Genomic DNA, 23,156 nt, shown 5'->3' on the forward strand with positions numbered 1-23,156 from the left:
TTCGTTATCACTTATAAGATACATGTTCAGCTTTTGGACATGCACAAATAGGTGTCAAAGGTCATCTGTGCATTATTGATTTTTAAGCAGGAACTCTGGAAAACACAAGAAACCAAACATATTCAAACTAAAGACAAAGAAGAAAAAAATGCTACCAAGGCTTTTCAGTTCTTCCCTAATCTTGGCAGGATGACTCCACCCTTCCTGTCGGGGAGCTTTCAGTCACACCTCCACTTAACCACTTTACCTCTGCACACGTCGTTGCAGCAGAAAGGGCAGGCATCTTTGACTTCGATTGTGGATTTACAACAAGAAGTGACCAGCAGATTGTTGCTGCAACTGAAAGGACTAAAATCTTTTTGACGGTTTGCTGATGATTGAGACATGACTTTGCAGAGGATTCCAAAAGTTGCATTGGTCGTGTGATATCTCCCAACAAGTGCAAACATTGTCCTGAATAACATACATCTGGTAAGTTTTATTGTTAAAATTGCAATTGCCGTTTTTACTTTGCAAATGACGACTAAACGTTGAGATGAAGCATCATTATCTGTGATGCAACTTTGATTCCCTCACCATGTGTGCTCTTGCAATGATGGTATACATCAATGTTTTTCATGCAGATATCTTGTCTTTTGTGATGCACTGGTAAATAACATGTTATTCAATCATTGTGTCCTGGACAAAGTGCATATATTATTTCCTCTTTACTCTTTACCTCTACCAAATCTGCCCTGCATGCTAATGCTTTGCTTGTGTTTCATAGTAACCCTATTGTTGCTATGCGACAATCATTTAGAAAACAGATACTACATAGACTACTGATCAATAATTAACATGTTAACTTTTTAATGTGAAGAAATGATATTTTCTATTAATGCACTGCTTGAAGTCTGTTATGCAGCTTCATGAAGTCTAATTAGCAATGTTCTGCATAAGAGATTCAGGCAGATGATGTTACCACCTTGACTTTTCATAGGAAGCCTGTTTTCTGTTACATAACTCAACCACTTGTGAGCTGGACGAGCTAATTTTATCCTTACTAAATCGCTTAAGTCTCATTACTGCCAGAGCACACTGTATCAGACAGCCTTGATTGACTTGGCAGTTGTCGTGTCCTCCCCTTATGCACTGCCTTTAAGTTTCTTTGTAAAGCAGTTATTCCAAATTATAATCATTTTGCAGTTTTCTGGAACAAACTTTCAGAAAACTGTGAAACAGCTGAAACACTGAATTTCTTTAAATCTATATTACAAACCCACCTGTTTAGAGTTGCTTCTGAACCATCATAAATGAAGCACTGACCAACATTTTAATGTGTTATGACGGCACTGGACAAATTATAATGTTTACTGACTTTCTCAATTATTGGCAGTGATGACTTCTATGACTTTGTATTTTTGTGTTTTTATGACATAAAGCACTTTAAACCGCTTTGTTGCTGAAATGTGCTATGCAAAAAAACGTTTGATTAAGTTGTTTGCAGAAGAGTGTTTTTAGTGAGCCACAACAACAGTGGTTTTATTGTAGCTTTTGTTGCTTACGTTGATGTTGCTGGTGTCATTGAGGTCAAGGTGGTTCAAGTGACCCCAGGGATTCACTGTTACATAACTGTGTACGTCTGTGTTCTCTAGGAGATTTAAAGGCTCCTCGGGGGAGTTGATCTTTAGTCAAAGAGGCTTTAGTTTAGACCACAACAAACCTTAGCTATGTGTTGCTTTAAGGACAAAATGAGGGTCAGAGAGTTAGAGAAGTACACATTAGGATGGATGAGCTTGCTAAGTGCAATTAGCATCCAGAATTTAATTTTCAGCATTCTGAATAGACTGTAGAATACTTTAGTGTTCTAAGACCTGCAAAAGACCTTTCAATAACAGTCTGGTAACACAAAATATCCTGGAGCCAGTTATTTATTCACATATTTATACATCTTTCATGATTAATTGTATATCTTCAGTACACATAATTTTCCAAATTTGCATTAATCATCATGCAAAGCTGATTAAACAAAGGCAAAGATAACATAGCCATAGGCAAGGATATCTGTGAAACTAAGCATTCTGTTTATTCAAATTGAAACATCAAACACATTATTTTGAAAGACAAATTATTAGTAACTTCTTTTCTGATATAATTCAGTTGTACTAAGTTTATTTATTCAGTGCCAATTAAAAAGAAATGTAATTTCCAGGCACTTCAAGTGGCAAAATGGTGACCTTCAATCCCTGTCATTAAGAGTCAGATTCAGTCCCCATTTAATTCATATAAATTCAGCACATTCAAACAAAGTCCATATGCAGTCATTGCATACACCTTCATTCAATCTTATAAATACTACAGTCAAATTCAGGGAACCAATGAATACTTAATGGTAAAAATATATCCAAGGCAACCTAGACAACTGCATTGTTGACTTCGCAGAGATTTGACCTCCTGACTAAGCATGTGGTGAGTGAGGGAAGAAATAACAAGAAACCAGGCTCAGTATGATGGGTTGTCAGCTGAGACTGGCTGTGAGGACTAGAATCAGAGGAAAAAAGTTCACACAAGCTTTCTATGGGAAAGTAAAAGAGAATATGTAGAGTAAATGGCAGCAATAGCTTCTGTTTGTGGCTTCATCTCAGAGGAAAGAGATAGTTCAACACAGAAACACAGGACTAGGCCTTCCTCCAGTAGCGGAAAATTAATAGCAATAATTGCAAATGACACAGAAACAGAAGGAATTATAATTATTTTATTTAATTTTTTAGAATAACAGTTGCTATATTTGAGAGCGTTCCTGAAACTTTTAAAGAGTTTGCCCAGATTAAGGAAACAAATGGCACATAGTTAAATTAATTTAGTTGTGTTTAATATTTTCATCACTTTTTCAATTATAAAATAGGGGAAATTTTAATCTAACAATTTGTCTGAGTAGCTTTAGCTTAAGATAAAGTCTAAAATCCAACCACACAACCTCTGCCATTATCTTCTATGAGCTGAAAAGAAATAATAAGTGAATAACATTGCACGAATGTTGTTAGTGTTGCAATGATTATTTAGAAGAGGACCAGAAAGCAGAACTCCAAAAGCTTTTTATGAGTCTACTGAGAAAAATAAAAAGTAGAGCCAATGGCAAACAAAACAACTGAACAGTTACTTAGCAGAACAAAGCAGCAGAAAGGCAAATATGAAGTCAACAACAATCATCTGAAAAGAACAAAGAAAAACATAGCGCACAAATACTGGAGAGAGGCTATAGTGGCTTGAATTGATTAACAAGAGACAGAACAGTTGGTAACAAGGCATTTAGAGACAAGATCAGGCACTCTAAAGACAACTTCAAATTCATATGACAACTGAGAGTCTAAACTCACATATGGATAAGAAAAAAGGAACCAAACCTCCTTGAATACAAGATTAAACCAAGAAGATGCTTCCTAAAACTGAACCAAAACCCACAGAATAATTAAAACTATCACTCCTAAATACCAACTCTTCTATGTATTTTTCAGTGCCATCAAAATGCAGAAGCAAGTGGAGGTCAGGATGAGCGAGAGCCACATAGACCCAATCGTGGAGACTCCCGAGAATCCATGCAGCAATATCTGTGAAAAGATAATGAAGAACATGGTTCTCACTCTCACAATCCTGGGTAAGTCTATTGTCCCCCTACTTCCATAAGTCTACACACAATCCATTTATCTTCAATTCTCATATATCCTGTTCAGGGACTCACAGGGGGTGGAAGCATATTTCAAACAATAGTCTGGTTTGACATGAAGTGGGTCACCAAAAAACGGGACTGGAGCAAGTGGATGGATTAAAAAGCTCCAGTGAAGATGGAGTGTTCTCTGCAGGCTTCAGAGTCTGCAGAGGATCAGTCTATGCCATCTTTTATTTATTTCATACCTGTAAATGACACGGAAGCAAACAAAAGTGCAGTAAACATTGGTGTTCATGTTTACAAATATTCAAAATATTCTACAAATATCCAAAGAGAACCCAACTATCCTGTTCACATAGGCCACTATTTCAGTTTGCGGCAGTGTATGAATTTGGTGCCCAGATGGGATTTCTTAAATTAGGACATTCAGATCATGAAATAATTGTCAAACACATGTCTGACTCACTGAGTGTGCACCATTTGTCCATCAGCAAGAAAATTGGTGCACAGGTTGGACGTGCACCAACCTGTGCCAGATGCCCCCATTTAAACCCACCGGAGAGAAAAGTTGACTCCCAGTTCAACCATATAAAGTGGGAGTTTCTATTACATCTAAGCTCTGATGTGTTCACAATGTGTGGGTGAATTTTTTTCTGATGTTCTATTCTTCAAAAAACACCTAAAAGGTTTTCTTAGAGCATCGAAAAAATATCTGAAATAATGAATAAAGTGAATGAATCAATGGGATAGGATGACTTCAGGCTGTGCCTGAGAGACTCCTGGTAGTAACTTTTATTATTTCGTGTTTATGTTATAGTGAATAATGTCATAATAAAACACAATCCTCTGAGAGGTCACCTCTGATCTTGCCCAGCCAGGAAACATTTTTCTCGCCATTTAAAAGCAAAACTCTTCCCACACTGCTTTGCCAAGGGATCTGCTTGACTATTAGGGAACATACTTTCCTAATCTAATTTGAACTTGTTAGCAAAGGTTTCGATTCAGTTCATCCTCCTTGAACATATTTTTGTGTGTTGTTTTGAAGAAGCGTCTGAAAAAAGAGAAAAGCTCCGTCAACTTTCATGATGGGAAAAATTGAAATCAATTATGAGTAAATCTCTCCTCCAGAACCAAAATCGAATTGCAGCTATTTAACATTGTGTTCATCATCTACCATCAAAAGCCACTGGCAGGATCGGGTGATAGCCATGTGTGTCCTATCATACCTACAGTACATGTGCAATCAGTGGAGAGCAACTGCTGCACCTGGCTTCAACAATTGCAGCAGCTGCTGCCTGTCTTTGGGCTCTGAGAGGAACTCGAAACATCAGAGAAAAATCCACCCACGCAGTGTGAACACACTGGAGCGTAAATATAAGAGAGTTCAACCTTTTGCATGTTGGAATCTCTTGTAAAAGAAAGAAGGTTTCAGAATTTTCTGGAGCTTATTACATTGAAATACACTGATTAATGGCCACCCTTTTCATAAGATTTCTTGCAATAATTCTTATTTATGTAGATTTCAGTGCAGGGTAGGTAGGAAAAGATCAATTAGATTAGTCACTACTGACTCACGAAATCTTCTAAATCGTTGCTCTTTGTTTATTACAAAAGCACTGCAATCACAATGTCTATGGAAGGCAAATATCTTGAAACTGCAACTATTATGCTGATTGTTAAAAGAAATATGTGAATAATATGAGATTCTGTTTGCGGAAAGGGTGTTGACATATTTCCTCTGAATATGTGTTTACATAAGGGTTCAGATGTTTTATTCCAGTCCGTAAAGTCACCAGGCTTTGTCTTTAATATGTTTCTTTCTCTCTTTTACAGGTGTGTTTCTTGGTTCCATTGCTGGAATGCTTCTACGGCACATATCACCCCTCCCTCCTGACGTTATAATGATCATTGCCTTCCCTGGGGAGATCTTAATGAGGATGCTAAAAATGCTTATTTTGCCTCTTGTTGTTTCCAGTTTGGTCACAGGTGGGTGAGATTCGGTGTCTGTGCGGCATGGAATGTTCTGCTGAATTTGCAAACAAGTGTCCTGAAATGAGGTCACACTGTACTTGCTGTAACCTGGGAGCTGGGTTGCAACAGGGAAAAAGACAGTTTGTGTTATTTTTAATTTTTAAAATTTGTGTTTGTTTCGCTAACTAAAATATTCTTACAAAGATTTTTTTTTTCTGTCTTAGGGAACTTATGAGCAATCTGTATGTTTTATAGCTGGTATTGTTTCCTCTCAGTTTGAAGATGCTTTTCCCTTTGAAACATTCGCAAGACAAAACCTGAACTGTAAAATGATTTAATTTGCAACATTAAACATAGCTCAGGGTATTGTTCTTGATGCTGCCTCTTCTATTATGACTTATGGCAGACAAAGTTTACATTGTAATTTTACTGTATGTTATAGTAACTTTAATTTGATTCATTTCATGTTGCTGATATAGTAACATATCAGCATTTAAATCAAATTATTTTCCTAGCAGCAGAGATTTAGTATTGGATGCTGATATTTGTTTTCTGTGTTGTTTCTATTGTCCTGCATGGTGCTTTATAAATAAACCTGGATTTGATTGGATGTAAAAGTTGTGACCTTGGAAAAACAGGAAAGCTGAAAAACATTTTCCAAGTATCAATTTTTCAACAAATATCTCTTAAACGTTAAAAAAAAATAAAGAAAAAAAATGTCCTGGATTTTTTTTTTTTCCTGAAATATATATTTTTTCTTTCCAACAGGACTTGCGGGCTTGGATGCCAAATCCAGTGGTCGTTTAGGCACCAGAGCGATGGTGTACTACATGTCAACAACAGTAATTGCAGCCGTCCTCGGAGTAATCTTGGTGTTGGTCATCCATCCAGGGAATCCCAAACTGAGAGCTAATCTAGGACATGGAAAAAAGAACGATGAAGTATCCAGCGTTGATGCTTTCTTCGATCTCGTTCGAAATCTTTTCCCAGAGAATCTGGTCCAGGCCTGTTTCCAGCAGGTAGGCGTCACATAAAGAATTTTCTCTCACCATATAACGTGATGTGTCAGCTGCTCCCACTTCTTTCTTTTTTTGCCTGTTTTTAAAATGTCTTTCTTGTCCAGATCCAGACAGTAACCACCAAAGTACCAGTGCCAACCAACAGGACGAGAGCACCTCCACAGTTCACAGTTAAGAGGTCACTTCAGTTCAAGAGTGGGATGAATGTCCTAGGTAGGTGCAAATTCAAAAATCCCACATTATGTCTGAAATAGGCTGACAGTGCCCTTAAAGAAAAATAAAACATTTTTCACTTAATTTTTTAGTTATATAAGAAAAGAAAAAAGCATATTTTTTAATTCAAATATTTGTAATGTATTTTATTTCTGTGTGTAAGCTTATAGCTAAGTAAGGTTTGTAAGAGCATACCAGAGAAAAACCTTTAGTCTTTTCATCACTAGTTGTTTAGATTATCTCTTTACATTTCTACATGACCTGGTTCATCCTCAGTTTAAAGATATACGAGTCTAATTAGGAGGTATGAATCAAACATAATGAACAAGAGCTATGTAGATTGAAATCCAAACCCTTTTCGGACTGACGGTTAAACTCATTATGATGAATAATGCAAGAGATAAAATGTGTTAAAAACAATCTTTCGTTCAAGCAAAATTAACATCACTATTATTCTGCATGCAGGGCTGATTGGATTCTTTGTGGCTTTTGGAGTTATAATGGGGAAAATGGGAGAGAAGGCCAAGCTGATGTTGGAGTTTTTCAACATTCTGAATGAAATTGTTATGAAGCTTGTGAATGCAATTATGTGGTGAGTGCAAGTTTTCTCTATTATTGTGTTTTGTGTGTTCATTCTGGAAAGAAGGGAAATTGCTTAACAATGTTACATTATATTTCTTTTCAGGTATTCTCCGATTGGTATCGCCTGTCTTATCTGTGGAAAAATAATCTCCATTGCTGACTTGGAGATGGTTGCAAGGCAGCTTGGGATGTACATGGTGACTGTGATAGTGGGCCTAATCATCCATGGAGGCATTTTCCTTCCGCTAATATATTTTGTGATAGTAAAACAGAATCCCTTCACCTTCTTTATGGGAATATTTCAAGCCTGGGTCACAGCACTCGGAACGGCATCTAGGTAAAATAGACTTTTGATTTTTTATGTTCTATAGTTTGAACTCTCTATCAATTGCTATAATATTGCACAACAATCATACAGTTATCTATGATAGCAAGATATGTATTTGGGAAGAAAACAATAAGGCTCTTTTCAGCAGAATACAAAAATTTTAACCTATTGCTTCAGTAAAATTGTATTTAATTAAGCTTTTTAGCATGCCTTATTTTACATAATAGTATCATAAACTTTTACCTACATAAATTCAACTTTGCTTCTAATTGTTTAGGAATGTAAACCATTTTGTTCCCTCTTGATGTGAGCTTAAGTTTCTAACTACCCACTCTTTGCCAAATATACAAAAAACAGTTAATTCTAAACAAGCTATTGTACTTTTTCTTTGGTAAATTTAATATCAAGGTTTAAACTGCGATTTTTATGCACTATAATAGTTTAGACTGAGATTTTATGAGAATCAACAGACTTATAGAGAATATGACCTGTGTAGAGATACAACAAACCACATTTTGGTGTTAGTTTCTGATTTCAGGCTTTTTCTTCGAACTCTTACTTTCAGAAACTGATTTTAGCAGAATCCAATTATTCTTTAAGAAATACAGTACATGAACATCTAATAACAACCTACCAGGGATCAATAATTATTTACAGCTGAAATATACGTAGATCAAGTCACTATAAAACTAAACAGACATTTCAGTTGAATTATACAATTTTATGTGGCCCTCTAGATAATTTCACATATTTTTTGTAATGGCTCTCTGTTCTAGACCTGATTAAAAATATATATGGAGTATAAAACCTAAATATCACTGTCGTCATGGAGAATGTTTTTGTCGTTTGATTGAACAGTGCTGGTACCTTGCCTGTCACATTCCGATGCTTAGAGGAAAACCTGGGCATTGACAAGAGGGTCACACGCTTTGTCCTCCCTGTGGGGGCCACCATCAACATGGACGGTACGGCGCTCTACGAGGCAGTGGCGGCCATCTTTATCGCTCAAATGAATGGGATTGAGCTGGACTGGGGCCAGATAGTCACTGTGAGGTGAGAATGTGGCTAGAGATAAATGTTACAGTTGGATTGTATTTTTTTTTTCCTTGAGTTTTTAAAATTGTCAAATCATGAATACCATTCATCATATTTTAATTTATTCTTCACTAAACTTACAATGTTCTCAAATAATTTAAACCAAGCAACCTTTAATTCTTCAAGGATTGGTTTGTTTATTTATTTATCTCTAGAATGTCCAGACTTTAGTTGTGAATCTGTTATTTATGGTATTTCTACTGCATTTACATTCAATACATGCAAGGAAAAATGAAAACATTCAGCCTTTGGCTTCACCTGCTAAGAAATAAATTTGTCTCCTGTTTAGCATGACAGCCACCTTGGCCAGTGTTGGAGCTGCCAGTATTCCCAGTGCAGGACTTGTGACCATGCTTCTGATTCTCACAGCAGTGGGGCTCCCCACTCAGGACATAAGCCTCCTGGTCGCTGTTGATTGGCTGCTGTGAGTTGTACACAAACACTGATTTCATTATTGAAAACTTAAGGGCTCAAGACCATGTTAGCATTAGTTTGATTCAAAAACTTAGGATTTTATAAGCAATGTAAACAGTTAGGTAATTTTAGAAAATCACATCACTATGATAAACATCACAATCATTGTGACTGATTTTTTTTAAAATATCAATTTAATGATGATATATAATGTTTATGACATCAAAACTTCAAAAAAGAGACATGAAGAGAAAAGAGAAAACCAACTGAAGATCAAAAAATAAGTGTTCAATATTTAGAACCAAATAATACAATTTTGGAGAGTTTGAACCATATCTATCTAATAGAACAACACTAATGTTTGTAGTTTGTTGTGATAATTTGCTCATATATTTTTTCTTTCTATCATTTATCAACATGCAGAGATCGTTTCCGCACCTCCGTTAATGTGGTCGGGGACTCCTACGGTGCCGGGATTGTTTACCACCTTTCCAAAGACGAACTAGACATGTATGATGCCCAGCAGAGTCGGATGGATGACTTTGAGATGGCAAAGACACAGTCTTTTTTTGAAAACAACACCAACCAGAATATGTATGCTCACCACAACTCAATTCTGATAGACGACTGCAAGGTACATTTCACATTAACGGACATAGAGACTTGCATGTAGAGAAGCCCCTCAGCTTTGTGTTTGTCCTATTGGTGTGCTTTCTTCTTTTCTTTTTTTAATTGATCCCTATATGTGTCTTTGGTCATAGCACTTGTGATATTTTCATTCATGAAAATATATTTATAAGTGGTGAAACTCTAAAATAAATATGTCCATATTTATTTGTTCACCCATAAATGGAACGAAAAAGCAGTTTTTGTGATACCAGGTTCAGCAAAAGCAAAGTCTGTACTTTTTCATTTTATTAATCAAGAAGTCTCATAAATACTAAAAATATATATATTTTTTAAACTTTAACAACACTGTGTTTTCTTGTGAATGCTTACATTTTACTTTTATTTATTTATTTTTTGTGGTGTCATTTTTATTTGCTTTGTCTAATTGGACATGTATTTATGGCAACCCTAACCAAATTACACTCGTCAATCAACAGACAGCGTTTTAAATTCTTTTGCAGCCAGTGGTATGCATAAAGACTGCTGATTCACCATATGTCATCGCTAGCGATGCACTACATTCATAAATGCCTCTCAGACTTATTTTTGTAGTTCTGTTTGTGTACAAACAGCAGATTTTGTTGACATTTCACTGCCTGTGTTTTACTATCAGTATTGTAATTCGGTTGGGGAGAGAATCCATAAGATACATGACCAACTTTGGAGAACGGTTTTGGTGTTCTCAGTTAGAGGAACATGTAAACAGAACCTCTGTATCATTCCATTTGTTTGTTTATGGCATATTTGACTTTCTTGGGGGGGGATTTGTAAACTAAAGTCTGTCAACCGGTTAACGCTTTGAATGTAATGAAGGAATGGCTTCTCTTCCCACAACCACTAAGTATTTGTTAATGATGGTGCCTTGGCCCAAATAGTTAGCTGTTCTTGATAATTGCTTGCAGGTCAAAAACGGCAAAAATGGCAACACTCCAGAGTTCTCTATTGTTGAGGAGGATCCATGGAATTTCAAGTAATGCAGATTCAGCACTTTAGCCTGAATTTGACCAGCTGTAACTTTCTGCGGACACTAACTTAATAAAAATAAACAAATAAAAAAAAGCATATATATTTTGTGAAAGGACACAGAGAGTGCAATGAGATGACACAGAATGGAAACTCTTCTGCAAGTCAACAAAGGGTTCCCTTTCTCTCCTGGGTAACCGCTGGAGGACGCTATGCTTTTGCATCTTAAATTTGATCTTACGTCTGCAAATCTATGCATGCACATAAACTGGAATGAACTTTTCTGCTTCAAGCAATTCTTCGGATGAGTCAAATAGCTGGCTGACAACACTCAGGACCTTACTCAGGGTTGCTGCATTCTTCCTTTCTTGTCAAGACGACTGATTTCTTTATTGTTGTGTTTAAGCACTTGCTTCATGGCCTAAGGGACAAAGACATGAAAATGGTGGAGAAATTGCCTTGGCAGTCAAGATTGTAACAAAGAATCAGAATGAAGTAAGAAATTTGCTGGCGAAATGCGAGCTCCGTCATGAAATATTTGACATTCACAAATGTGTAACTTTCATTGCTGTTTGATTTATCCAAAGGCTAAAAAGAACGTAGCCAAAATGAAGCCCTGCTTCTGCTGGCATTAACTTGAAGTACAGGACTGTAAAGCATTGCATTACCTCTGACTGTTTGATTTATGGGATTATACCTTCAGACACGTGGTCAAGCCTAAGAAGTGAAGCTTAAGACTTAAGACAGGGAGTGGCTTCTAAAAGTGGCAACAAACAGAACAGAATGTGTTGCGGAGAGGAAATCGGTTCCTGTGTTTATTTATTTATCTATTTCTACTTTATGTGTCTGTTCTTACATATGAACCAATGAGTGTCTGCTTGCCTGTGACCTCGGAAGGATGTTTGATTATTTCGGTGCATTTTGGGGCTGAAAAGAGCAAAGATTAAAAGGAAAAGAAAGCTAGTGGTTCAACAAGAGAAAACAAACAAACAAAGATTTTCTCTGAAAATCTAAGCAGGACATAGTTTTGTGTATTTTATTACAAACTGTTCTTTTTTCTGTGCTATATAACAACTTTGCCTTGAAGATGTCACATTCAGAGTGTGATCACTTTGACTAAAATATTTCTGGACTGACGTTGCTAAGCTTTTTATTGGACTTAAGTTCACCCGATACATTTGCAGAGAAAATACAGCATCTGAGGATGGCTGGGCCTTCTCACAAGATTGTATTAGATTTTGTAGATTTTTCACATCAGATTTGCATATAAATAACAAGCTTGTAATTGGATCTAGACTTAATTATCTATGGTCACATCTGTTTAGCAAGTGCACACTAAATTCTGCCTCCAGCACTTTAATACATCCAGCACTGTAACAACAAGGTCACTGAATGTTGTTTTCACGTTTTTGAGTATCACAGGCTAAAAAACTTTAATTGATCCTAGCAAACAAATGGATTATTTTTTATAAGCAGCAGCTTATACATCCTTGTTTAAAGTGCCTGCTTGCACTTTGTGTATATATTCACTTTTAGAGATATACAAATCAAATGTATAGACTTGACTTTTTTTGTCACAAGTGTTTTTGCTATTCTAAATATTTCTAAAAAAAATACTATTCTTATTAACAGTGTTAAGCAACAATAGAGCAATACTATTTCTGTACTTATTTATTGGCCTAATAGACGTTTTGATGGGCTGTGAAAGAGTAAGATAAAGACGTACTCAAACTATAACTTTTTTTTTATAAAAAAGAGCAAATTTTATGACAATCCCATGAAGACTGTATTTTTAGGTTCTGATTCTGCTGAGGTGGCTTTGAGTGTGTGTTCAACTTAATGTTGGCAGCTATATTATGCCTACATGAATAAAACCATCAAGCCCTCTGATTTGTATGGCTTTGTCACCTTGAAAGACTAACTGCATAATTTTATTTATATTTTTAAAATCAGCCATATGTGAAATGCATCAAAGTTCATTTTTCATTGGTTTTCTGATTTGAAATATACATTATTAGTGAGTTGGACTCATTTTGTTTTTGTTTACTTTTATCATGTAAAATTTCAGATATATGTTTTCATTTTTATTCAATGCATATATTGAAGAATAAATAACATTTTCCCTGTTCATAACATTGGCTGACTACATGCAAACAGAACTGAATGGACTTGTACTGAAGGATTTGTCCAGAAAATAGTGTGCGTAAATCTTTTAATACATGTGTGTACATATTAAATAAAAACACAGATAAATATTTACCGATGTGTTTCTGTTGTGTTTATTTCCTGTTTGACGTGGGATGCAATGAATATTCTGCAAGTGCATTTCACAACCTTTGAAGTGCTGTGTGGGAGAAGGAAGAGCAGTGGAGTTAGCAAGCTGAGCTCCCAGCTTGCAAAATGAAAATGGGAAAGCAGCAGAGCAGTTTCATATAAGTTAGAACTCACAATACATTATTCAATAAGATTACTGTCAAGACTCTCAAATAATATTAAAACAAATACACATTTAAAAAAATAAAATTGTAAGAAAGTAAAAAAAAAGAGGAAAAAAATAATATACATTGTAAAATCTTTCCTTGTTGAAATGAAATAAACTATATTTGTGCACCACACATGAACGGTTGTCTATCTTACAAGTAATAAAAAAAGTTGAATATGGCAATAAATATCTCAGCAATTTTTCTTTTTTTTTACGTTTCAAGAACAGATCTCATTAAAGCTTTTGAAAGGCATCATTAAAAAATAAGAAAAAAGAAAAACAGAACACAATTTTGACTGCCAGATAAAGTCCAGAAAAAAAATTCTGATCAAAAAAACAATTCTGTCAAGTTTTGTTCCTCTGTTCAAATTTTATATTCTTTAAGAAACAGTCTTATGATTAACAGCTGAGTCTGCATAGGGTTGGTCTCTCAAACTCAGTCTTGTGAATAATGGTCAGCAAGATCGTCCAGTGGAATAACCGTGTACTCAGTTTCCATTCCATTCTCTTTGGGCTCTTCTTTGTGCAGGAAAGTCTGCATCTCCTGCTCCCTCTTCTGGTTCGAAGCATTAGTTTTCTTCTCAGTTGTCTCAGATGTCTGCTGTGGACCATTCCATCTACACATTAGGAAGTCAACAAAAAATTAGTTCAGCACTTAAAGAGTGTAGAAGTAAAAATAGTGATTGGTATTCTAACAATTAGGTCTTACTTCTCTCTGGTAGCAATGGCAGCGCAAAGAGCTATAAGTGCAGCCAGAGCAACTAGAAATGCAAGGATGATGATCCAACCTGTACAAATGGGAAAATTGGTTATTTTAATAGCATTAATGAGCCACAAATATATTATATATTACAAACTATGCCTAAACTTACCAGGTGTGCTGTGTCCTTTGTGCATGCTTTCATCTTCTGTTGATTCTTAAGAAACAGAACAACTTAGAATTAAACACTCTCTAGGACAATACAATGCTGTTCTATCAAATATTTAATTTATGTATAATCATAATTATTTACAGAAAATTTACCATGGGGGCGATGAACTTGTTCTGTTGAAACTCCATCGGTAAAGACCTCATCTTGATTTGTTCTCAATATTCTGTTAAAGTTACTGCCTATTGGCCTTATAGAATCTTCAATGGATGGTGATTCCACAGACTCCATTGTGGAGGTAGGGGTTGATGCAGTTGAAGCACTCGGAGATGTTGTTGTGGGACCTAAACTGAAAACTGAACTCTCCCCATCAACATCTGCTAGGAAATCTGTGCTCGTCTGTTGAATCATTGTAGATAGCTTCGATGATTCTGTTGTAGGGGATTCAGTGAAGCTACTTCCCTCAACTGGGGTTTCTAAGGTCACTTGTGGAGATGGAGAAATAGTTCTAGTGATTTCAGGTGTTTCAGTTGTTGGTGACGTAGGTGTCCCGAGGAAACCACTGCCCTCGCTTGGGTCAACAAAGAATGTCTGCAAGTTGTTTGTGGTCGTTTTGTGTGAGTCAGTTGTAGAAGTAGGGTAGAAACCGCTGCCCTCAGGTAAGATTTCCAAAGATGCCTGGGATGCCTGAACTGTTGTATTTATTTTGGGTGGCTCAGTTGTGAATGAGGGGCCAGCAAAGTGTTCAACAAGGAACCCATCAGTCATGGCCTCTTCTAGAACGTCCTCCTCTGGCCTGGCAGGGATCTGGGTCATAGCTAGAACAAAGAGAAAAATCTATGGATAAACTGATATATTTATAAACTGGTCCTGACATGAATGGAAAGGAAAGTTAATAAGCTCTTTTATGTATTACAACCTTGAACCATGAGTTCTAGTGTTAGCTTGTTTTACACTCTTCTTTGACATGAGGTGTGGTGGGAACTAGTCACACAGGTTAATGGTGATTAACCTGTGTGACTAATATCTGGGTAACAAAAGAGACTGGCGCTTTGACAAAGCATCATTCTGAAAATTTGACACACCTACTTCATCGGTACAATAATGACTAATGAAGTTACTTGACTTTTACTAGAAAAGCATAATTGTTAAAGAGAAGGCAATAGGACAAATAATGGAGCAAGCTCACTGGTAAGCATGCTAATGTTTGTTTTGTCCTTACAAATGTAAATTTGTGAATTATTACATGCTATTTACATTTTTAGAAGATAAAAGTTTGCTTCTCATTTATATGGATTTCTTTGTTTAAGTTGCAAAAGTGACATTTCAATTTGTGTTTAATAATGTCTTATTGTTGCAACATTTCAGAGATTATTTTTTGGCAACAGACAATTGTCTCACCATACCCTGACTCATAGTCACTGATGGTGAGGAGTCAGAATTCACATTTATGACATTTTTATTTATTTTGTTTGTTCTCTTCATTGCTCATTTTTACATAGCTAAAAGGTTGAAGGATTATTTTACATCAATTGTTTTATCAACAAATTGATGGTAAAATTTAAAAGATATTGCATTAATACTTTTAGATATTAGATAACAATACCTATACTAATGCAAAAAAGGTAGGAAACTCTCCATCACTGAAAACAATAACCTGGTCTGTTACATTAAAAAATAAATGAAAGTTAAGGGCCTTAACTTTAAATAGTGCTCTTTTTCTTTTTTTGCTCAGTCATGTTCAGATAAGGTGTATCCCCCCTCTGAGATTAGTTGTTGCCCAAACTCGTGTAACAACTATTTTCTGATATTTGGTTTCACAGTAATCAAGATCAACACATAAATGCACCTCCTAGAGCAGCTCACAATTTTTTTTTACAAAGCCCTCTGTGTGTTCTCTGGGGGTGGCGTTGAGATTTGAGCAGCAGCTAAGAAATATGACTCGTGCAGGAGTTAGAGCTAAAATACACAGAGAATTCTGGCTACATGCTGAGTCACAGTGTAAAGTTAAAAGACTACCTACTATAGAATAAAAAAATTTATTTGCTTTGGCATACTAAAGCATGTTCAGAATTAAGTGACAATCTCTTAAAGCTATTTTTTTTTACTTCTCAATGAATTGTTACAATTTTATCATCAACAATATTCTAATAATATATTATTGATTTGAAAATTAAATATTATAGAAAGAAATATATATCTTACAGTCGATAGGTGAGGAGTGGATCAAGGCAAGAAGTCCAAAAAAAACAGCTGGAAGAAGATTCCTCATCTTCATGTTCATGAAGTCAACAATTAGCAAGCTTGAACTTTGTAAGTGTGAATCTGAAGCGAATGTATCAAGCCTCTGCTTTATATACTAGCAGATGGTATCACGTCAGAGATAAGGTAACAGACAAGCACTCAGGAAGGTAGACACACCTGTTTATGAAAGCACCTCCTCCACTCACTTTCTCACGCTTTTTCCTTCCTCCTTAGGCAGAACATGACAAAATGCACATGATAAAAAATTCCTGTTTCCTTTTGGTTGTACAACATTAAAGAATATGCAAAGAAACACCACAAAACATGCCGTAAGGCTTTGTCATCTTTCATATAGGAAAAATTACTTCAAAAAAGATAAGTTAAACAGCTCTTTGATCTGTTTTTGTATTCTTAATGGTAGTTAATAAAATAAATATATATTTATTATACTCCTTTTTCTGATGTATGTCGCATATAGTCCCAAGTTTAAAACAGCTGTGAATAACAATGAAAAGTGATATAATACACTAACGTTTTGGACTTAAAACAGGTTCAACACCCAGATTGTCTTTAAACAATAGTGTCAGAGACAAAAACAAAACTGAAATTACACAAAGGACAAAAAGGAACAGGAACTAACACATACAGGCACTGTGGTGATCACATAATATTGGAGTTGGAAAGTACATTTACGCTTATAAAGGGAGTTTGCTGAGATGATACAAGCAGCAGCATACTTCAAGATTTCTTCCTGTCCACTCTTCTTCAGCAAATTAGCTTTTGTGAACAAGCTTATCTCTTCTTCCAATTTTTTTTCTGACGAATTGGAAAAACCCATTGCATAATTTGGCAAACAAGAATGTAATCTTACAATAAAAACTGTTTATGCTAAAATCATGATGCATGTTGCCTTTGTTGTCACCGTAGAAACTGGCAACAAGATTCAGCTGCAAGTTAGGCTTGACATAAGAAAATATATTTGCATATTTAGCGACCTGATGAGTGATGATAAGTACTCCACTTTATGTAGCATTTTAATTAGGGTATGGGAAACACATTGAAACTATGCCTGAAACTGTGTGAAACTGCTTTAACAAAAGTGCATGCTCTCTCTATATTGACTGTTCAAGTCTTCAGCACATCATAAATTATGTTCAGTTTTGGAGACACATCAAACAACACACCCATCTCATTGCATTTTCTTATTATTCCGTCTTCTGTCCTTCTCATGTCACAGAAGACACAGGAACTTAAATTCCCCATTTTCCCTTGCCTTTGCTTCTAACCCTTTAAAGCTGTGATTTTTGACTTAGCTTGAAAAGTTTTGCCACAAACTCAGCTCTTTATCATCCCCCTGCAGGTTGTGTGTACTGTATACTACATAATGGCTGTTGTGATACGCTTGCACTTGACAAAACTGAAGCGTCACAGAAGAGCTGCAGCTTCAGGCTATCTGGCTCATACATGAAGTTGCGACATGCGTCATGAATTACTCAGCATGAGTGGGTGAGTGCTTGTCCAAGCTTGTATTCCACACCCAGCACAGGCTCTGCTTTCTGCCACCGGAAAGAATGGAATTTTACAGCATATTAGCTGTGATGCACAACATAATGAATAGGTTCAGGCGCAATACTCGCCTTTACATGGGTGTAATGGTAAGTTCTCTGTGGCTAGACTCTGCTGTGATTCTCAGTCAGGCTCACTTCATGGTTGTCTAGTCAGTATGTAATACAAGATAGATTTCAAATTACGTCACACAGGAAAAAAATAAGTCCTGTGATGTAAAGCATGAGGAAATAGAGTAATGTTACATTCAACGCAGGCGCTTGTGGAATTCTTTTGTTTTAGCTTTGTTCCGCACTTAAATGTTTCAGAACAATGATATGTTATAAAGAAAGAAAAAGACAAACCTGGAAGTAATTGCCTTCTGTTAAATACCCATACGCAGGCCTGCTTTCTGCCAGACAGTTAGAATAAAGCGATCGATTAAACTGAACTTGTGATACAATAAGGATAAAATATGTAAACACATTATGCCTTGATCTGACGGCCTTCATGAACAGATGAGAAACAAAGTCACTGTCGCATTTATCGGATTAGAAGGACCCAAGTACTCATTAGGTTTGGGCAGTAGTTCCATTTTCTTGTTGCCCTATGAAGGTGCAGCTAACTTTTCACCATTAAAAAATGGAATTATTATTTATAAAATAAAAATAACTTCTTATTTCCTCAACATAGTGAATATTTTGTGGATTAAATATGTTTATTTTATAATTTTATTTCTTTGATGATGATCTACAATATTCAAGTTAAAACACGGCATTGTGATGGATAAACTGACCATTGCATTACTTAAACAAGTACATTGTGTAGAAATGTCAGAATTGTAAGAATTTAAAACATCAGAAGGTTGATCCATTTGAGATGTAACCTCAAGACCCAAACTTCAAAGGTTCATCTGAGATTTGGGTGAAATGGTAATGGCACAATCCTTTTTCTACAGACTTCAGATGTTTGGACTTGAAGCAGTATTTAATTTTGCCTGAACAGTTTTTTCAGTTTTCAAAAGCAGGCTTGGATCTGAAGCAGCAAACACATAGCCCCCCGGGTTATGATGTTTTTCATTAAAAATTCATTATATTTAAGCGATGGAAAGCAAAAAGCCAGTTTCTCAAAAGCAGTGTCTGTCCACAAGCACATTTGGCCAAACAGCTTATTTTTAAGGGTCTACATTTTAGCATACACATCATTTTCTCATGTGAATTCTTCTAGCCATTATCATAAAGTTTCAGACTGAATATAGAAGATAAGACGAAAAAAGTCCCTTTTCCCGTTCTTGCATAATGAATTATATGAATTGATAAACACTTGCAGGAACCCTTCAAGGGCATGTCCAATGGCCTTTCCAAGCCAATTAGCAGCTGTCCTCCCTCATCCTCTGCTTCACCGTTATCTCATGTTTCATGGAAGCTAACATTGTTCCAATGTCCAAAATCCCGAGGCAACTGAGCCCAGTGACCTGTGAACAGCAGCACTCAAATTTGCTACCACTGTGAAAAAGAGGGAGAAATATTAGGGGTCCAGTTTGTCAGTGACCTGCATTAAAAATCAGAGGCAGCATGCAAATCCTGGATCACTGTAAACATTTCTGAAAAATAAGAGCTTGTAATAACTGTTTTACATATAAGGTTATACAAAAAAATACTTGAATGTCTCACCTCTGTGCTTTCAAAAAGTTTAATCCATTAGTACTGTAGCTACAGGAGAGTGGGAGGAAAGGGAACGAGTGTAAACAGAAACCACAAAATAAAATACAGCACTTTATTAGATCCACGTCCTTCCATTTCACTCAGTTGTGTCAGCTGCTGGATGCAATTTTAACTTGCCAAATCATCCCGCGCTGCCTGGCAGCAAAGAAAATGATCTGTTTACATGGGAGGCAAATGACAGGGATTACCCTTAATGATTTATGTTGGCAACCATATGGTGTGTCTTGACTATGTTTAAAATATCACTGCCTCTTTCTAATTCTCCCAGATGGTGAAAAGCTGAGTGTGAATGCTACATCGGAGGAAATCCAGCTGACTGCATCAAGCGCTGCCTTTACAGCAATTTCTCGCTCTGGACAAACATGCTGTGTGTTTCATCTATAAAAACCGACCGTAAATAATGGCCACAATAGTTGGCCACCCTCCAGGAAGGTGCCACCTTTAAGGAGAAAAAACAGGCCAAGTGAAACTTCTTTGAACAGACAAAATAAACAGAGCGAAAACAAACAATCAAAGTTAATGGACTTGATAGATGTAGATGATGCATAAAAGGTGTGAGGCTTAGAAGTAGAAGAACCTTCTCTAAATCCGAGAAATGTCTCCTGATGAGCACAATTATCATGTCATTGTGACTTCTAGTGTTATAACAATAAATGTCACAAAACACTGTAATAAAATTTTAAGTCTTTATTACTCATCCTTGGCAATAAAAATGACATGCAGTTTCTATCTGCAGATGGAAACCAGACTACCCACTCACGCAGAGGGAAAAAAATGAACTTTATGCAGAAAGTTCCTGGTTGAGAGGTGAACCCAGAAACTTCCTGTTGTGAAACAATGCAGCCAGCAGCTGCAAAGCTCCCATATCAGTCCTCAGCACATTATTCCAAAAGAAGCATCCTTTATAATCTTTAACCATGCATCCCCTTCTAGAGATATTAGTGACTGGCTAATTAGTGACTAAGTGAGAATCACATACCAAGATTGTGATAAACCTTTCTTTCTTATAAGTCTTAATTTTTAAATATATAAATCTGTCCCTTTAAATTGATTTCTAAGTCATCATGTTGGAATGGTTTATTTTTAGTGATTTTGTTCTGACTCATCCATTAAAAATCTAATAAATATAGGTTTGGTGAGCTCTTAAGATCTCTATAGCTATAAGGAATTCATGAGAACACCAGACGCTGAATATTCCAATTTAAAAGGTATGGCTTTTACCCTGCCAATGCTTATTAAGGACCAGATGAGTAACATCCAGTCTAATAGCCCAAGTTCTAGTATTTGCACATTAACATGATCTTAGAATCACAAAGAATAAATTGTGTTTTATAAAAAGAAATTAGTAAAACTTATAAAACTTAAATTTTATTAGTGTTACATAAACAATAAAATGTAGACTCAAGGAAAACAATGCTTCTCTTGTTGATGGCAAACACTGATTAGACTACAGTGTCTAGAATAAATCAAACTAGGAGAGATGACGTGTGCACAGGTGAATGAATGATTGTAGTGTCAACCAGATTGGAGTTCTCAGATTAGATAAAGCCTAAACAAGTGCTGGCTATTCTACCTTTTATCATGCTGCAGCTGAGTTTTTTTTTTGTTTATGTGTTGTTTCCTCAAGAAATGGCCTCTATCAGTTGTACTGAACTCAGAGGTTTCAGAAAACACTTCTTGTAACAAGCTGACTTAAAAGCCAATGAGGAAAAGAAAGCTTGCTTTCAGTAACATTTTCCTTTTACTGATGAAATAATTATTAGCTTTTAAAAAATTTCTCAGTTTATCTTTGTCTGAATTTAAAATTAGTTTGGTGATCTGGAACATGCTAAAACAGAAGAAATTCCATAAGACAGCATTTATTATTTTTAAAGATTTTTACTGACAGCAATCAGGCAGAAAATGGGCAGAGAGAGGAAGGTGGGGGCGACATGCGGCACAGATCGAAAGGTTAGGAAGTGAATCCCAGATGGCTGTGTCAGGCACTTATAGCCTCGTTATATGGGGCGTAGGCTCCACCACTACACCACAGGCTGCCAGAGAGGGCAAATACTTCTGCGCAGCGCTTTAGCTTTCCCTCAGCATGAAGGATCACTGCTAAATCTGTGCATTACAATGTTTTTTTAATGGATGGATGGATGGATGGACAACATGTTTCAGAAATCAAATTCAAGCAACAAAAATCATGGTGAAATGAATTTTGTTTTAAAATAATACCTGATTTGACTCCTGCTGAGAGTAGAGCTTGATTAATTCTGGCAAAGTCTCTATGTTCTGCTGAAGGAAGTGTCAACTTTTGCTCACAAGCATTGCAGTTGATTAGTTTCAATAAATCAAAAACACCACACCTAAAGAAACATTTAACTTTTAATCTTAATGCAGAATCTAGACCTTCTGTGGGAAAGTACAACTTAAGGAAAACAAGTTGAGATTGATAAAGCACGATACTTTGTTTAATTCAACAGAGCTCAATGACATCAAGACTGATGTAACTCTTGGCTTCAGGAACAGTCAGGGTTTAAATCAGGCAAAAGCGCAGCAGACAGTTTTTTTTAACCATGTGTTATGGCTCCAAAGGTAGCTTGCAGACATTGCTCTGTAGATAAAATGACAGCTCTATTAGAGAAGGTTTATCTTTGAAAAGTCAAAGATGAAGGAGCATTGCCAATGGAAAAAAGAACTAGAGTAAGTTATCTTTCTCGCTATGACTACCTGATGTAATAACTTTAAACAACTTAAAACCAAAAAGAAAAAGCTCAACAGCCTTTAAAGTTGGTGCTGCACCACCTCAAATCCCCAGGTATGGATTAGCAGCATGGATTTCCAATAAAAGTGACAAACACACTGTCACACACATATATTCAGACTTTTGTCTGATTTGTGTGTTTTCTTTGAAAAATATATTATAGCATTTTTTTGTATCTTTTGTTGTTTTTTGTTATCAACTTTATACATTAAGACCGTTTCTGAGTCAATTAACATTTTTCTCATTTTAATGTTTTTCTTTTTCTTTGTCGTATTTGTGTGGTCATTTTTCCTACAACAGTATTCTTATTGGCAAGCTTCCGTGTCATGACATTTTCCAAACTTGTTCTGCATTGTTTGTATTTTCGGTCAAATCTGGAATCTCTTCCTCATATTCTCCAGATGAATAGATGTCTGTAGAATTTGTTCTACATGATTTCCCTTGAATAACTTCATTTTCCACGGAGAACATGTTCCATGTAGATGCAGAATTGTGCGTTTACAATTTCCTTGTTCCGGCTAAAGTTAGAAGTATCTTTCCCATGCATCCTAATCCATGATGACAGATATGATGAGATATGCATTGTCTTTTCTTGTGATCTAGTTATTCGGTGTTTTGTCTTTGGTCACTTCAAAGTATTTACATG

The 23,156-nt window shown here is 36.0% G+C and overlaps 2 protein-coding genes and 1 long non-coding RNA gene across 4 annotated transcripts; 2 read left to right on the forward strand and 1 right to left on the reverse strand.

Moving 5' to 3' along the window:
• Positions 1-284: 284 nt before the first annotated feature.
• Positions 285-12,936, forward strand: LOC102238154 (excitatory amino acid transporter 2-like). Of its 2 annotated transcripts, XM_005809482.2 has the most exons (11): positions 285-471; positions 3,495-3,634; positions 5,480-5,632; positions 6,386-6,636; positions 6,741-6,849; positions 7,315-7,441; positions 7,535-7,768; positions 8,618-8,812; positions 9,144-9,278; positions 9,692-9,902; positions 10,840-12,936. In XM_005809482.2, exons 2-11 carry the CDS (start codon positions 3,505-3,507, stop codon positions 10,909-10,911), a joined length of 1,617 nt encoding a protein of 538 aa, XP_005809539.1. In that variant the 5' UTR covers positions 285-471; positions 3,495-3,504; the 3' UTR covers positions 10,912-12,936. The 2 variants fall into 2 exon arrangements, with proteins under 2 accessions (XP_005809539.1, XP_023187745.1); XM_023331977.1 differs by lacking the exon at positions 10,840-12,936 and having other exon boundaries at positions 9,692-10,145.
• Positions 12,937-13,097: 161 nt separating this feature from the next.
• LOC102238417 (mucin-5AC-like) lies at positions 13,098-16,588 on the reverse strand. Its single transcript, XM_005809483.2, has 5 exons — positions 16,457-16,588; positions 14,407-15,069; positions 14,255-14,299; positions 14,092-14,170; positions 13,098-13,999 (listed from the first exon to the last, which is right to left on the reverse strand). The coding sequence occupies exons 1-5, from the start codon at positions 16,533-16,535 to the stop codon at positions 13,819-13,821; spliced, it is 1,047 nt and encodes a 348-aa protein (XP_005809540.2). The 5' UTR covers positions 16,536-16,588; the 3' UTR covers positions 13,098-13,818.
• Positions 15,080-21,454, forward strand: LOC111608353. The gene is made up of 3 exons (XR_002752619.1): positions 15,080-15,442; positions 17,856-18,001; positions 20,033-21,454. It is a non-coding gene; the product is annotated as an uncharacterized LOC111608353 (long non-coding RNA).
• The last annotated feature ends 1,702 nt before the right edge of the window (positions 21,455-23,156 follow it).

This window comes from Xiphophorus maculatus, chromosome 4 (assembly GCF_002775205.1).
Source record: "Xiphophorus maculatus strain JP 163 A chromosome 4, X_maculatus-5.0-male, whole genome shotgun sequence".
Taxonomy (NCBI): domain Eukaryota; kingdom Metazoa; phylum Chordata; class Actinopteri; order Cyprinodontiformes; family Poeciliidae; genus Xiphophorus; species Xiphophorus maculatus.

Excerpts from the sequence above, each read along its gene's own strand:
- LOC102238154 (XM_005809482.2), top strand. The coding sequence starts at position 3,505 with ATGCAGAAGCAAGTGGAGGTCAGGATGAGCGAGAGCCACATAGACCCA. Across the intron at positions 3,635-5,479 it reads TCTCACTCTCACAATCCTGG|GTGTGTTTCTTGGTTCCATT; the intron begins GTAAGTCTATTG and ends TCTCTTTTACAG. Across the intron at positions 8,813-9,143 it reads GGCCAGATAGTCACTGTGAG|CATGACAGCCACCTTGGCCA; the intron begins GTGAGAATGTGG and ends TCTCCTGTTTAG.
- LOC102238417 (XM_005809483.2), bottom strand. The coding sequence starts at position 16,535 with ATGAACATGAAGATGAGGAATCTTCTTCCAGCTGTTTTTTTTGGACTT. Across the intron at positions 15,070-16,456 it reads CCACTCCTCACCTATCGACT|CTATGACCCAGATCCCTGCC; the intron begins GTAAGATATATA and ends TCTTTGTTCTAG. Across the intron at positions 14,171-14,254 it reads CAAAGGACACAGCACACCTG|GTTGGATCATCATCCTTGCA; the intron begins GTAAGTTTAGGC and ends CCATTTGTACAG.